The 14,931-nt window shown below is 42.6% G+C and overlaps 1 protein-coding gene across 9 annotated transcripts in view; it reads left to right on the forward strand.

Annotated features, from left to right (window-relative positions):
• Window positions 1-14,931, forward strand: part of NRXN1 (neurexin 1) — a 1,213,874-nt gene that overhangs the window by 603,699 nt on the left and 595,244 nt on the right. For all 9 annotated transcript variants that reach the window (XM_070292299.1, XM_069583366.1, XM_069583363.1 and 6 more), the window contains one exon: window positions 277-467. In XM_070292299.1, coding sequence (XP_070148400.1) covers window positions 277-467 — 191 coding nt within the window. The remainder of the gene's footprint in view (window positions 1-276; window positions 468-14,931) is intronic.

Below are 14,931 nucleotides of genomic sequence, written 5' to 3' on the forward strand. Positions count from 1 at the left end.
GTGTAGTGATAGATGTTTACTTTCCACAGTGATGAAGTGGAATGTGGACCGCAATTTTAGAAGTATGTTCACTATTTCCTGTATTGAACACAATAAAGAATCCTCCTTCCTGAAACAGACGAGTGTTTCCTACATGTTTCTGCACAACTTACTCTGATGATTTCCAGCAAAGACGCAACCACCTGAAATAGAGATCTCATATTTGTAACATCTAGTTTGACTCCATCAAAAAATTCAAACAGTGATGGCACTTTCTCACCTTCCCTTTTTTCCCAGGTACTTACATTATGTGTTTGATTTGGGAAATGGTGCTAACCTCATCAAAGGGAGCTCAAATAAACCTCTTAATGACAATCAGTGGCACAACGTGATGATATCAAGGGACACCAGCAACCTCCACACTGTAAAGATTGACACGAAAATCACAACGCAAATCACGGCAGGAGCCAGGAACTTGGATCTTAAGAGTAAGTGTACGAAGTCAAAGCAGCAGGCAGGAACACACGTGGCTGTGTACATGTGACACATCCTTGGCTTTGGGTGGGTGGGTGGGTGTGTGTGTGTGTGTGCCTTCTGCAGCGACTGACCAGAATTTCATCTCTAGCATGTAGTTAATAATACAGCACACAAGTGTCTGTTCCTCCTTTTATATGGCAGAAACATATGTATTTTTAATAGCAGCTCAAAAAATACAACACCTAAGAATGCATGCATGATTAAAATTTAAAGAGTGAGAAAAATGTATTCTTAGTCATGTTATTATAAAGAAAAGTAGGTGTTTGCAACACCTTTTAGTCCCAACAGCTTTTAATCAATCTGGAGTCAAGTTAACCAGATACCTAATGAGTTTCTTCTAGAGCTTATTAGTTTTCTTTTCTTGGTGAGATTTCCTAGATACATACGGAGCCTCTGACCAACAGGGATCGGAGGCTGGCTTGCACCCTGAGTCTCTGATGATGAATCTGCCCAACCCACATACACCAATGCAAATATTCTTTCACCAGCTGCTAAGAAAGTCTTAACAGACTTTTTTCCTTCCTTATTGGTACTTGATTACTCAAATGAGCAAGACAAAATGCTTAAAAAACTTGTCAGTAATAGGAGAAAATAACAGAAGTGTCTATTTGAGTGGGACTTTGTGATTCACTCAGAGCATATCCATAGATTCTGTCTCATTTACCATGCCAGCAAACGTTGGACAAGTGGTTATTAGCACTTTAATATGATTGCAGGAAATCTGAGCTTTGAATGACTTGCCCAGGGTTAAAACAACTGCTTCAGCAGACCAAAACATAACCTCAGTTCTGACACACGCCCCCTCCATGGCTCCTTCTGTTCTAGCCAATGTTCCAAAGCCCTGTGGGAATCATCATGGTCACATGTTTGCCTGGCAAGAGCTGTTCATTTATATTGATAAGATCTTTCCCTTTGATTTGAAAGACAAATACATAGGGGAATTGGGAACTGGAAAGAGAAAATCTTTCTTTCTAGAGAAAAAATATTCTTTCCAAGCAGAGTGAAAGAAGAAAGAAAAGGATTTCACTTTCTGTAATTGCAGAATCTATTTACAATCCCGGTACCTTATTTGTCTAACACACAAAGTATGTGGTGATGGCTATAACCCTTGTCTCAGAGTCAGACTCTTGTTAACTTCAAAGAGAGCCTGTTTATGCCCACGAATCTAATAGGTGAGCTCAAAAAGTAAAATGCAGCTCAAAGGAAATGCTATTTTACAGGCTAACCCTGTTTCTTCTCTCTGACTGATGCGAAGAGAGGGCATTTTCCATCCCTATCTCGTGGGGGCCCCAGTTTTGCACAGCAGGCTCAGGTTAATTGTCAAGGAAAAGGGAGAGATTGTGACAGTGTGCTGGCTGTGTCAGACACAAAAGCGGAAGCAAAATGGGGTTCTGTTTGTGTAGGAGGAGACCTCGGTAAGCGTAAAGGAGCTTCCCTAGAAACTGAACACCAGGTGGGAGGCTGAAATGGCTGGAAGAGAAGCAGCTCATGGCTGAAGTCTGTGGCATGCGCAGAACTGCTCAGACCTAAGAGAGAGGTGGTGCCCGGCAGTGGGTATTTCATAGGACAAGCAGGATGCTGTCTCCTGAGAAATAACTATTTGCCTATTGTTCCTTAAAAAATCAGAGTGAGGGTAATTGGATGACATCGTATGGGATTCTTTCTAGTGGTGGAAGGGACTTTTACAAACCTAAGAAACCCTCAGAGCTGATTTTTATTAAAGCATGGAGTCTTTCGTGATTCTGAATATAAGAAAGGCTTTATCTGTAGTAAAAATGAAAACTATGAGTTGAAAATAATATTTTGTATAATATAAAGATGGTAACTTTTGACTCCTGACTGAGTGCCTTTGTGTTTAAAAAAATAGCACAATTTATGTTGGAGGTAAATTTCTCAGGTGGACAAAGATTCTATACTAATGATTATGCCCCCTTTTACCTTGTGAAATTCCTTTGTGTTTAGACTTACCAGAGTGTGCCAGAAAGTAAAACCAAGTTTCTAAAATTAAAACTTAAACATTAAAAGGCAAATCTGTGGACCTGCAGTTGGATGTGTGATCCAATGGCAGCAATAACCCCAAAAAGCCCCCTTGCCTTGTGTGTCCCCAGCAAGAGGGAACCTGCAGAGAACCTGTGGTCCTGGGGTGGACATCTCCCCGCTTCTGCAAGCACAGCGTTTTGGTGTGTGTAGCCAGGGGCCCTGGTCAGATGAGGGGCATTAACTGTTTGTTTTGTGCTCCATGTGGAGAGCATGGCAGAAGAAAAGGGCAGTAGGGTTCCTGTCACAAAGAGCTTTCTGTTCCAAGAAGGCTGACACTAAGCGAACATTTACAGGACAGAGAACAGGATTCCCTAGACCCACATCAGGACTCCGAAAGTAATCAGGTATCACCACGTAGAGTATTAGAGGAGGGAAGTTCTCAGAGATACCCTGAAGGAAGAGCAACGAGACGTTGTTTCTCCTTCCCACCTGGATGCCCCCTGGAATTAGGAGGGCTCAATGAGAAAGGAGACCATCCACAGGCACTCTTCACTCTGACTTCTTTTGGGGGGTGGGTCTAGTTGCTCTACAATGTTGTGTGTGTGCTGTACAATGAAGTGAATCAGCTGTATGTATACATACATCCCCTTCCTCTTTGACGTCCCTCAGCCCACCCACATGCCATTCCTCTGGGTCAAAACAGAACACCAAGCTGAGCTCTCTGCTATACCACGGCTTCCCACCATCCATCTATTTTACACATGGCCGTGCACATTCGACAGTCCCAATCTCGCAATTCACTCCCCTCCATCCACACACCGGTTCTCTATATCCACATCTCTATTCCTACCCTGCAAATAGGTTCATCTGTACTATCTTTCTAGATTCCACATATAGGCGTTAATATACTATATTTGTTTTTCTTTTTCTGACTCATTTCACTCTGAATGACAGACTCTAGGTACATCCACATCAGTATAAATAACCCAATTTCATTCCTTTTTAATAGCACTGTTTCCTTGGCACGCTAGCTAGTCATGTAGCTAGCCACTCTAAATGCAAGAACAATGAAAGGTGACTGACTTTAGATAATGATTTTATTTTGTACTTTTTTTTTGCCCTGATAGAATTAAAAAGAAACGGTCAGGTTTAGTCTACCCTCTGTACAGTCATTGCCACATACTTTAGTTCCTCTCATAGTGAGGTCTCCCTGATTAAAAACATCAGTTATGTGGTGGGGTTCATGGGGTTCATATTTCTGCACCCTTCTCAGACAGACTGAAGCAATGATCTTTTGAGAATGATGTACAGGAAAGGCCAGGAGTCTGCACTTTTAAAGTGAAAGTGTTAGTTGCTCAGACCTGTCTGACTCTTTGCGACCCCATGGACTGGGGCCCAGGCTCCTCTGTCCATGAACTTATTCAGGCAAGAATACTGAGTGAGTATCCATTGCATTCTCTAGGGGATCTTCCAGACCGAGGGATCCAATGCAGAAATCCTACACTCACTAATCCAGATGCTGAGGTTCAAAGCCCTGAAAAAATGCACTGCCTATGCTGAGGCCAAATTTAACTCACTTTCGAATTTTAGTGTGAAGGTTGCTTTTGCTTTCATATTAGCATTTTACTTTTGTTTTCCTAGTTCTCAGCCAAAGTGATCTTTGGTTGCTTCAGGAGCCTTGGGAATATTTTTATTTCCTATGTAACCATACCAGAAAAAGACACTAGAGGGCAGCATAAGGCTGCAAAACCTGCATCTGGGAGGCTGGAGGGGCGGGGGAAGCGTCTCTAGTCTCCGCTGGCGCTGGGAAGCCGACTTTGTTTTTTTGCCCAACCAGAATTCCGCGGTTAGTCTTCGGAATAACACATGGTTCTGTTTGTGGCTCTGTTTCACTATATAGACAGTGGTTTGTGTGGAAATGTGCAAGCTAGATGCTGATTACCCCATTCCCCAGGTTGACTGGGAAGAAGGTGGTCAGAGATGGGCGAGAGTCTAATGATCTCTGAGAAGAATCCCCGCCTGTGACCTTGTTCAAATTGTCTTTCATGACGCTGCCACGTTCTCAGGCGGTTGCATGTCTCTCCCCGCTCACACAGTTTTGCTTTCATCTTTATTTCCCAGCTGTTTGTGTCCCATTCTCTCTGGCTTTCATGTACAAGCTCTTGCTATGGAGAGAGCAGCAGAAACTTGCTCTGTGCAGTGATTGCCTAACACAGCTGTACCTACTTGCATTGTAGAACTTCTGGGTCCTGCCCCCTTTAGAAAGAGAAAAGGTTGGCTTAACGCCTCCTGCTGTCCCTTCCCTTGTTCCTGTATTTGACACGTCTGTTTGCTTGCATGTGTTTGTACATGGGAAGGAGCTCCTGTATATTGACTCCCTACTAAATGCTAAATGGATTTTTTTTATTATTTATGGTTTTTTTTTCTATTTTACACAGTCTCTGACACTATAAAATACAGTTTAGGGAACTACTTATTATTCAAAATTAATTTTTACATTAAAAAATAGATTTAAATGAGGTTATTTTACTTCTTGCAATTGATTACCCAGGGATTTGAATTGAGGTCAGTCTTGCTCAGTCGTTAATCTAGTTCAAGAACAAAGATGGAGGGAAGGGTCATCTTTGCCTCCTACCCAAGCCCCAGTGTTCCTTGGGTCCATGGTCCCCCTTTCTTAAGGCATTACTTAAGTTTATCCTTCAGCAAATTGAGGAAAATTTCATGAGGAGAAAATGAATGATTCCTAGGTGCAGAGGATACAGTGCCCTCAGGTGGCCACTTAGCAAAATTACTTAAAAGGGGATAATTCACTTACAGGGCAACTGTGGGTCAGCTCAGGCAGAGCTTGGCCCCCTCTCTCTCATACCCCATGTTCCTTGCCCTCGTGGGCCCTGAGCGGGCGCTCCCTCTGCCCTCCCATCTTGTCTCTTCCCTTGTCACCGCATGAGCAGCGTCTGCCTGTTAGCATCCCTCGTAGCCCTCCTTACACCCACCTTGAAAAGCAAACACCTGCTATTGTTTATCCAGGTTCTAAGCCACTAAGAGCTCCACTAGGCAGAGACAACCTGACCAGGGCTTTCTTTACAAATAGGTTCAATCTCTAAGCAGAGATTTGAAGATAAATAGCATTCTTGCTCTTTTCATCTTGATCTCATATCAGTCCCTATTACTCAGCTACCTACCCGTATAGACCACATAGGCCCTCTCTTTCTTCTGTGTTTTTGACAGATCATTACTGTACAATATCAGTGATCCAGATTCTATTCCAAAGCTCTGGTCATGTTTAAATACACTCTGACTTTGTGTACTCAGCCAAGTGACATCTGACAGCCTGCTTGTCTTGCCCAGATAATTTACACAAACAAAACTTTCAGTCTGACTTTGAGCTTAGCCTTAAAGCAGGAGATGGCGTTAAGCATGCTGTCTGTCCTGTTGGTTAGGCTGTCTTTATTGCATTTCTTTTTCTTTTTTTTTCAGTTTGTAAGAGAAAGAGATTTACTCACATTACTTCAGCTAATGGGAGATTATTTTAAGGACCCATTAGGAAGTAAGAGAGACAAGACATCCTTTCAGCTACTGAACAGTGCAGCCACGCAGAGAGTAAGAACTTTGTTCTGACTGTCATACTGGGGTCTCCAGAGCAACCCTCATAAGTGTTTCCTTGGATACGAGTGCCCGTGTGTGCATGTACGATGAGTTGCTTCAGTCATGTCTGACTCTTTGTGACCCTTTGGACTGTAGCCCTCCAGGCTCTTCTGCCCATGGGATTCTCCAGGCAAGAATACTGGAGTCTGTTGCCATGCCCTTCTCCAGGGGATCTTCCCAGCCCAGGGACTGAACCTGCATCTCCTGAGGCCACTGCATTGCAGGTGGATTCTTTATCTCTGAGCCGTCGGGAGTACCCACTGCTCCCTAATCCAAGCCTACACCTCCAGCCCTCTCTCTGCCGTGTCTGCTCCCACATAGATCCTTCTGCTTCTGCCTCATGGCTTCTAGCTGTTACTTTCTCTCCTGTATGTATTTCCACTTCTGTCTACTCTCCTCTTCTTCTCACTTTCAGATTTCCCCAAAGACGTGCTCTAATACGGTGAGTGGACCTCTCTATAACACAGCTTCATGGGCGTTTGCCCTGCTGCTTGTGGTCAGGCTTACTTCCTCAGACCCAGTAGCTATGAACACAGAGGTAGACTTGCATGAAATTAAACTGGAACTTAAAAGATGGTCCCTGGGGAGGAGGCTGTGTGTTGGAAGGCTCTCATAGCTTCTCAGAAGGGAGCAGGATGATTTGCTTATTCAGAAGGTGCTAAGCATCACGGCAGAAGGTGAAGAGGAGGGAATGAAGGGGGTTTAGGTGGGAGAGTGGAGTATTATGGTGCGCTTAAGAATCATTCCTTTGACTTTGGTACAGAGGATGGGCTAAGGAAAGAGGCCACTCTGGAGGCAGTTGTCAGAGTGCAGAACAGAGACAATTGGGCTCTGAGTACATAGAAGTGAGACTTGACATTTTTGTTAAGCCGTTTCCCATATAAGAACTGAAAGACAATTGGAGAAATGAAACTATTGTTTCTCTCCTGACTTCTCCATTGAAATCTCAGGCTTTGCAGAAATCAGTCTCATTCTCTTCTTTGTACTATAATGAGTTTATCAGTTTGTTTTAATCCCACTCTCCCTCCCCACTGACACCCAGCCCCACCAAGACACCCTTTCCTCCTCATGCCCAGTTCCTCAGACCTGCTGTCTAATGTGTTGCTTGGAAGCTCTTCCTTCTGCTTCCTTAAAACCCTTGGGGTAGCTTCCATGACTGCCACAGAGTTTAAGTTCTTTATTCCCTACCAGCAACTCTGACTCTGTTTTCTTTTTTAATTTATTTATTTTTAATTGGAGGATAATTGCTTTATAATGTTGTGTTGGTTTCTGCCATACATCAACATGAATCAACCATATGTATACATATGTTCCCTACCTCTTAAACCTCCCTCCCACATTCCACCCCATCCCACCCCTCTAGGTTCTTCTTTTTTTTTTTTTTCCCAACTCCTTCACTCATGTATTGATACTTGTTTTCTGTTTTTTTTTTCAACTTCCATCAACTCTATTATCTAAAATTTCTTTTCCCACTGTTAGACTCCTGGGAACTTTTTACTCAAAGGGATCTGGGAGACACTTTGATCTGAGCCTTTCCTTTTACAGATGAGAGAAACATGCTCAGGAGAGACTGTACAACCAGTCAGATAGTGTTCTAGATCTGGCTGGTCTTCAAATCCCCAGTTTAACACTTTTCACAAAGGACCAGGGAAAACTAATTGTATTAATATTTCTTGGATTCACCTCAGTTGACTGCTATTGACCACCTGGAACACGTGCAGAAAATAAAGGCAAGGCCTTCTGTGGACTCAACAGAGAAAGCAATTCGTATGGTTGGCCACAGGCTCAAGATGAAGCCTGGTAGCATGTGGGCCACCCATTAGCTTTTTTTTCTGGTGCAACTTTAAGGACTTCTGTCCTTCCCCTGACTTTGGAAAAGTCCTTTCCCTGTTGCTGGGAAAGATTGAAGGCAGGAGGAGAAGGGGACGACAGAGGATGAGCTCTTAAAGCTGCCGTGGATGCTGTGAAGAACAAAATGCCTGCATGTGCTCAGAGCTGAGTCCTTAAGGGCCAGGTGACTGCTCACAGGGCCTCAGCCTCATCACAGCTACGTCTTCCATGTGTGTCCCTCTTCAGGGAGCATCAGGAGTGTGGCTGAGCTGTCTTCTTGCAGGCTGAGCTTCTCTGCCAAAAGCTCCCAACATTAGGACCATTTGGGAAGGCAAGCTTGATGTCATCTCTCTCACTGAAGAAGGACTTTAAGTCTTAGCTTTCATTGCTCTCAGACCTCCCTCTTCTTCTTTTTTTTTTTCCTAAGGGGAGAGAAAGACAAAGATTTTGGGGGGTATAAGAAGCATAAACCCATTCAGATGAACTTAAAGGAGGGAATGGGGCAGAGTGTAGCATTCCAGGAGCCCAAGGGCAAGAAAGAGAAAGTTTACAGCTGGAGCTCTTGAGAACATATCAGGAAAGCTGTCAGCAACCAGCCAGCCTCTCTTCCTCTCCCGGTCTCCACCAGGGCTGGGAGCTGCCTTCTCCCAGCTTCACAGGGAGGCCACATGCTCTCCTTTTCTGCACACTAGTTTTCTCTGCTTTCACCAGCATTGGCAAAATTTTGTCGTTCCCAGACCTGGCCTTCCACCCCTGACCAACTCAGATACCCAAGAGCAACTCACTTGAGTTTGGGAGTCCCAGTGCCACATTCTTGGGAGAGTAAATTTGATTGGAACTCACATCCTGTCTGTGATCAGGAGGCAGGGTCACACTGTAGAACTATGGCACCCTGGATTTGTTGAAGAAACATTTGGACAGTCTACTTGGGGTGTAAGAAGAGCCATCAAGGGCTCCAAAAGGTGACCTTGTAGCTGCTATGCAAAAATCGAGGGGATGGTGTTGCCTTGCTATGGAGCAGGGGCTGGAGATTGAGGCTACAGTCATCTAGATGGTGGGAAATCAGGCATTGTATGGCACCAATTTGTTCAGATGACTAAGGTCATAAATGCTTGGGCTGGACAAAAGTACTTTGTGGTGGAGACAGAGACTGTGTTCATCGGGAGTGAGGCAGCACAGGGGATACAGAAGCCAAAGCAGAACTCACAGTCTCCCTGGAATTCACAGGAACACAGGAGGAAGGAACTAGATTCTCATCCTCTGTGGATTGGAAAGATTCAAACAAAGCTCCTCTAGAACTGTAAGGAAAGAGGGGCCCCAGCTGGCATCTGGGTAATGTTTCAATTGCTAGTTATACATCTCAGAAGTGAATACTACTATAATTTTCAGGCAGTTGTTCCATTGAGTTGGGGTTTCTTGATAATGCATCTCCAGCCCTCTTTTGCTGTGACTCACAGGACAACTAGCTTCTACCCTTGACCCTGGATAGTCTGTCCGGAGCCATAGGTCAAAATGGGAATAGAATGGAAAATTGGGTAGGCAAAGTACACAGTCACCCCTACTACTGTAGAGACGATGCAAAGCTGGTTCTGCTGTCTTTACTCACTAGGAAAACACATTGTTAATGCCACTGTGCTGCTGCTGGCCCATCATTTTCATAAAATGGAGGGACCTCCAGAGCTACTTCAGAACCAAATTAGGTCAACCAGGCTTTCCTGTTAATACCACATTAATGTGGTTTTCTGGGTCCACTCTTACAAGGGGCCCTTCCTTGGCCTTTGCAATTAATTATTGTGGTTTTTCTTAAGGGTAATGCAAGAAGCAATGAAGCTTTGTAATTAAGGTTCAGGCATGGGGTCAGACAGACTTGGTAAAATAGAATCTCTACCATTTATTTCTGTGTATCTTTAGGCAAGGTCCCCCATACCATCTTCTTCATCATCTGCTTTTCACTAAGCACTAGCTACAAGATTTGCATATATTATTCCCTTACTTTTTTTTTGGCTAATTGATAAGGCTGCTGTACTTATCCACATTTTAGATGATGAAACTAAAGTTTAGGAAAGTTAAACATCTCACCTAAACAGTAGTGATAGTAAAATCAAATAAAAGTAATAATTATTTTAGCTATTTCTGAGGGCTGATCATATCCCATGAACTCTTATAAGTGTTTTACTCATAAGAGCTCATTTAATTCTCACAATCATGCAGAAGCTCAGCCAGTGTGTTCTTTAAAGCCCAAATATTTATAAGGCAAGGGATTTGTAAGGCCCACCTGGATATGACAGGCATTGTCAACAGTCTCATAGGCTACTTTCTCATAACTGCCCTGGTGCAGGACAGCCCAGCTGGCATTCCCAGGTTTCTTAGAGGCTGGGTATTAGCATTCCTAGCCAGGCTGTGCTAGGTTCTGTCTGAACCCCACCATTCCCCTTCCACACACTCACTGTTTAGATTCCACCACTGGTTTCTCTGTGGAGATCAGAGCCTGTATAGAGACTTCTTCTAGATCTTTAAAGTCCTGTACTAATATACTATATCTATAACACAGCAATTCTGTATTCCTCAACTGCAGGAAACACAGTTTCTACAAGAGTCCCCAGTCCCTGGGGCCATGTGCTAGTACCAGTTCTTGGCCTGTTAGGAACCGGGCCACACAACAGGAGGTGAATGGCAGGTGAGCAGAATGAAGTTTCAGCTGTTTACTACAGCCTCTTGCCATCACTCGCATTCCTGCCTGTGCCTCCTATCACATCAGCGGCAGCACTAGATTCTCCTAGGAGCACAAACTCTACTGTGAACTGCACATGAGAGGTCTAGGATGCGTACCCTAATGAGAATCTAGGGTAATGCCTGATGATCTGGTTCTTCATTATGGTTTGAGTTGTATAACTATTTTATTTATATCACAATGTAATAATAATGGAAATAAAGTGTACAATAAATATAATGCACTTGAATCATCCCCAAACCATCCTTCTGCTCTGGTTCATGGAAAAAATCTTAGAGAAAAATGTCATGTAATAAAAGAAAATATTTCTTCCCTTGTGTAAAATGTAGTTCTTCAGAACCTTTGACGTTGCTATAATACCTGTGTAGTGCTGTAGCACTGAATATGTCATTCTGGCAATTGCAAAATAACTGGACATTTTCCCTTTCACTTTCCATGTGCCCTTCCCATCTCTATGCCTTGTATAGAACCTATATATTGGGTCTGTTTCCTTAGCCCCTGAAGTCTTCCTCAAATACAACAGCCAACAATTTTAATTGCTCTGTGTCCTTATATGCATTCCATAGAACATTTGCATTTATAGATGCCTAAAGCAGCCCCAGGCAAATATAGAATTTGATTGGATGATTGGAGGTTAGCCTGTTCTTCCATCATCAGCTTGTTTCAGCAGGCTGTTGGCTAGTCCATTCAACTGTTAAAGCCCTCCATTCTCCTAGCTTTAAGGGAAAGTTCCCACTTTTTGATCATTGCTGTTAACTATCTGCATTTCTCCTTAAAGGTAATTTAAATATTGAAAGAACAAAGTGTTTGGGGACCTGCCCTAAGGAATTTTATACCTTAGGGTATAAAATTTATACCTTCAGTGGTATTTGATGACCTGATTGAGAATATTCCATCCTTTAAGCACAGAAGCAATTTATTCTTTTTTTAAAAAAAATACAGAAAAGTTCAGGTACCTGAGAAAAAATAAGAGTTTTATTTGACCCTGAAGCTCATAATATTTTGGAAGCTTTTTGACAATGTCTGTAAAGCTTTTTTGTGTGTTTTGTATCACTTTGTCCTTCAAGCTCTCCAGAAAACCCTGGTGACATCCCCCTATATCTAAGTTGAGAGCAGGTGCCATTTTTGATCTGCATTAAACAGGCCATTATGATGGGGAAGAACCTTCCTTTTATACTTACTCTGTACCCTGCTAGATCTTCCCCTCTGCCCAAAAATGTGTGCATTCAGTTTTAAATAGGAAAAGAAAATTTCTTTAAAATAATAAAAGTTATTTTGAAAAAGAAAGAAAGCTCAAATTGTTATCCAGAGCTCCTCAAAATCTCAGGAAAGATAACAAATTTGGGCATGTCCTCTCATGGGTCCCCTAGTTGTGTCTCTGTCAGTCTCTAGTTCAGACATTTCTAAACTCCTCTTCTACCCATTCTCCTCCTGTCGCTGAGAAGGTTTTTAGGAAAACTAGGAGGCAGTGTGGTGCAGTGGGAATAGAGGTCCCCTGGGACTTAGAAGCTGGGGTGCCAGTGTCGCTCTCCAGGGAGTGGTTGAATTGCCTTGGGGAGGTCACTTACCTTTTCAGAAGGGTTGTTTCCTCACCTGTCAGGTGAGGATAGTAACCCCTTCCTGCTTATTGTGAAGACTTGGTATGAAGATCAAATGAAACAAGAGATGGCAAAGCACTGTTCACATGGAGGTCTGTGCACATGTCGGGGGTGACAGCATGTGCAAGACAAGGAATTTCTGCAAGGCAGGAGGCAGTCCCAAAGAGCAACACCCAGGGAGTGGAAAAGGAAACAGGAAGCAGTGACAGGATTGTTTGCTGCTAAAGGATATCTGCAGTTTCTAAACTGGCTGTCACTCGGATGGGAAAATGTAAAAACAACGAAAATACCTGAACCCTGTTTTTAAACAAAAGGTAAATTCAGTCAACAGGAGACAAAGTTAGCTTGACCAGAACTGATATGCCTGAACTCGCACCCTGTCTGCCCCACTGCCATTGACACAGTGTGATTTTAAAATGGATTACTGCACACCCCTCCATAGCAATTTCAGTGTATTATTTCCCATTTAACATGCCCACTGGCTTTGCCTTAGAGTCTGTTGTCCAAACACACAAAGAAATTAAGTTTTACAATCATACTTTTCCAAAACTTTCCTTTTTGGGCAATTTTGTTTCAAAGATATCAGCTAGAAACAGAAATTTCAGAGTATTGAAAGCATTGTCTGTCTTGCCATAACTATAATGTCAATGTCTTAAAGCCTTACTATAGGGGAACACTAAGGTTTGAACTCCAATTTTCTTGGAGCCCCCCCACCTCTTCATACACAGGTATTACACTGGGTCATAGATGAATGCAGGCGTTCTACTTATCTCTTTGTAAGAGGCAAGTGAAAGGTAGCTGTCATATCTAAAAATCAAATTTGGAAGTCATAAGAATTCTATCCACTTGTTGGAATTTAGATAACCTAACATTTATGATTATAGAAGCAAATTGACTTTGTGTTTGTGAGATCAGTCAATGAGCATGCAGGTAGGATCTGCTTCATCCTGGAAATATGTTATTTAATTTGGACTCTGCAAACACTTATTACTGTTTCTCTACTAGTCAAGTTACCCCAAAATACTCCTGTATTTTGTGGCAGTAGAACTGTACCAACTGGCCACTCAACACCTGGCATGTACAGTGTGTAAACCAGTGCAGATTAAGTGAAAATTATCATAGATTCAGGACACCTGGGCTTGGAATCAGACCTGCCATTTTTTCTGGCTTTGAACCCCTGGACCATAGTGTCTGTGTCTGTGGCATGTGATAACCTTTATTTCTTTTGTAGCTCATCAGGTGAAAACTAAATGATACAATCTATGTGCAAGTGTTTGGTAAAGTTTAGGGCACTACACCAACGTCAGTTATTAAGTCAGAGCCATCTTTTCTGGTTTTCGCCATAGCAAAGCTTGCACTGATCATGAAGGACTCAAAGCAGTGAGGAGGTTCTCTCCCATTTGGTCAGGGCTCTGTATATTTAAATTCAATTGTCTCAATGTTGTTGTGTGTGTGTGAAATTCAGTGTCTCTGTAGTGAAAACAGTATATGAATTGTTGGATGTGTGAGCCCACTATGAAATCCGGAATACCTGTGGCTGGCAGTGGCCTTCGAATTAGTAAGAGGAGACCAGAGGGACTCATTAGGTCCTGGAGTAGTGGTCCACAGGCTGGATGGAGAGTGACACCTGCAAACCCACAAGAAGTGCATATAGGGAGTAACAGATGTACTCGGGCAAGGCATCAGGGATCTACACAGTTAGCCTGGCTCTCTTCTATGGCTACAGACAATAAATGCATGCCTTTCTGTAATGATAACAGTGTGATAGCGTAGAAGCATCTGGAAAAATAGTATAAAGTGTCCATAGTGTGGAGGGTGCCTATGGAGGCTGCATGAGTTAGGACATACTTGTATATGGGGCCACAGAGAGAATGATAGACTGAACAAGGCTAGAATGAGGTAGAGGGCCAGGAGAGACAGAAATTTAGTTTCCCACAAAGATTCTGGCACTTACTTTAACTGCAGAAGAGACTCGTTGATAGAGTCTGTACCTATCTTTGTCTGCCTCTCTCTACAAAAAGAAAAAAAAAAGAAAAAAATTCAACACGTCAGTTAAAACTGTTCCTGAATCACACTATCAGAATAAAAAAAATGTCACGGCACTGAACCTTCTTAATAAGCTAGATATCTTCAAGGAAGGGATCAGTAGAAGATAAAATTCCCCACAATTAACTTTACCTGTTACTTCTCAAGTGGAGGGAACCAGGGACAAATATGAATGCTGTATTCATAAAACCTTCACTTTGTCTTTATGGTTAAATGATTATTTATTGAATGGAAACTGCAAATTCATCCATTCATTCAGTGAGTCAACAAATAGCTAGTGAATGCTAAGTGAAAACAAGACTAAAAAAGATGCTTTGCTTATGATGGTTCTTCAAAGAATTTATAAAATAATGGGAAGATGAAATATCTACATAAAGAATGGGGAATGAAATGGTAATTGTCAGAAAAGAGATTTTAGGTGTTATGGGGATTCATAGATCATACTTGCCTATGACTGAGAAAACATATAAACAAGGTGAAATCTGTGTTGACACCTAGAAAGTGGATAAGGTTTTGAAATGGAATATTGGAAGGGAAAAGACTCATGATAGGGAAGCCATGTGTTGCAAAGAATGATGAAATAGC

This window comes from Ovis canadensis, chromosome 3, assembly GCF_042477335.2.
Source record: "Ovis canadensis isolate MfBH-ARS-UI-01 breed Bighorn chromosome 3, ARS-UI_OviCan_v2, whole genome shotgun sequence".
Classification (NCBI taxonomy): domain Eukaryota; kingdom Metazoa; phylum Chordata; class Mammalia; order Artiodactyla; family Bovidae; genus Ovis; species Ovis canadensis.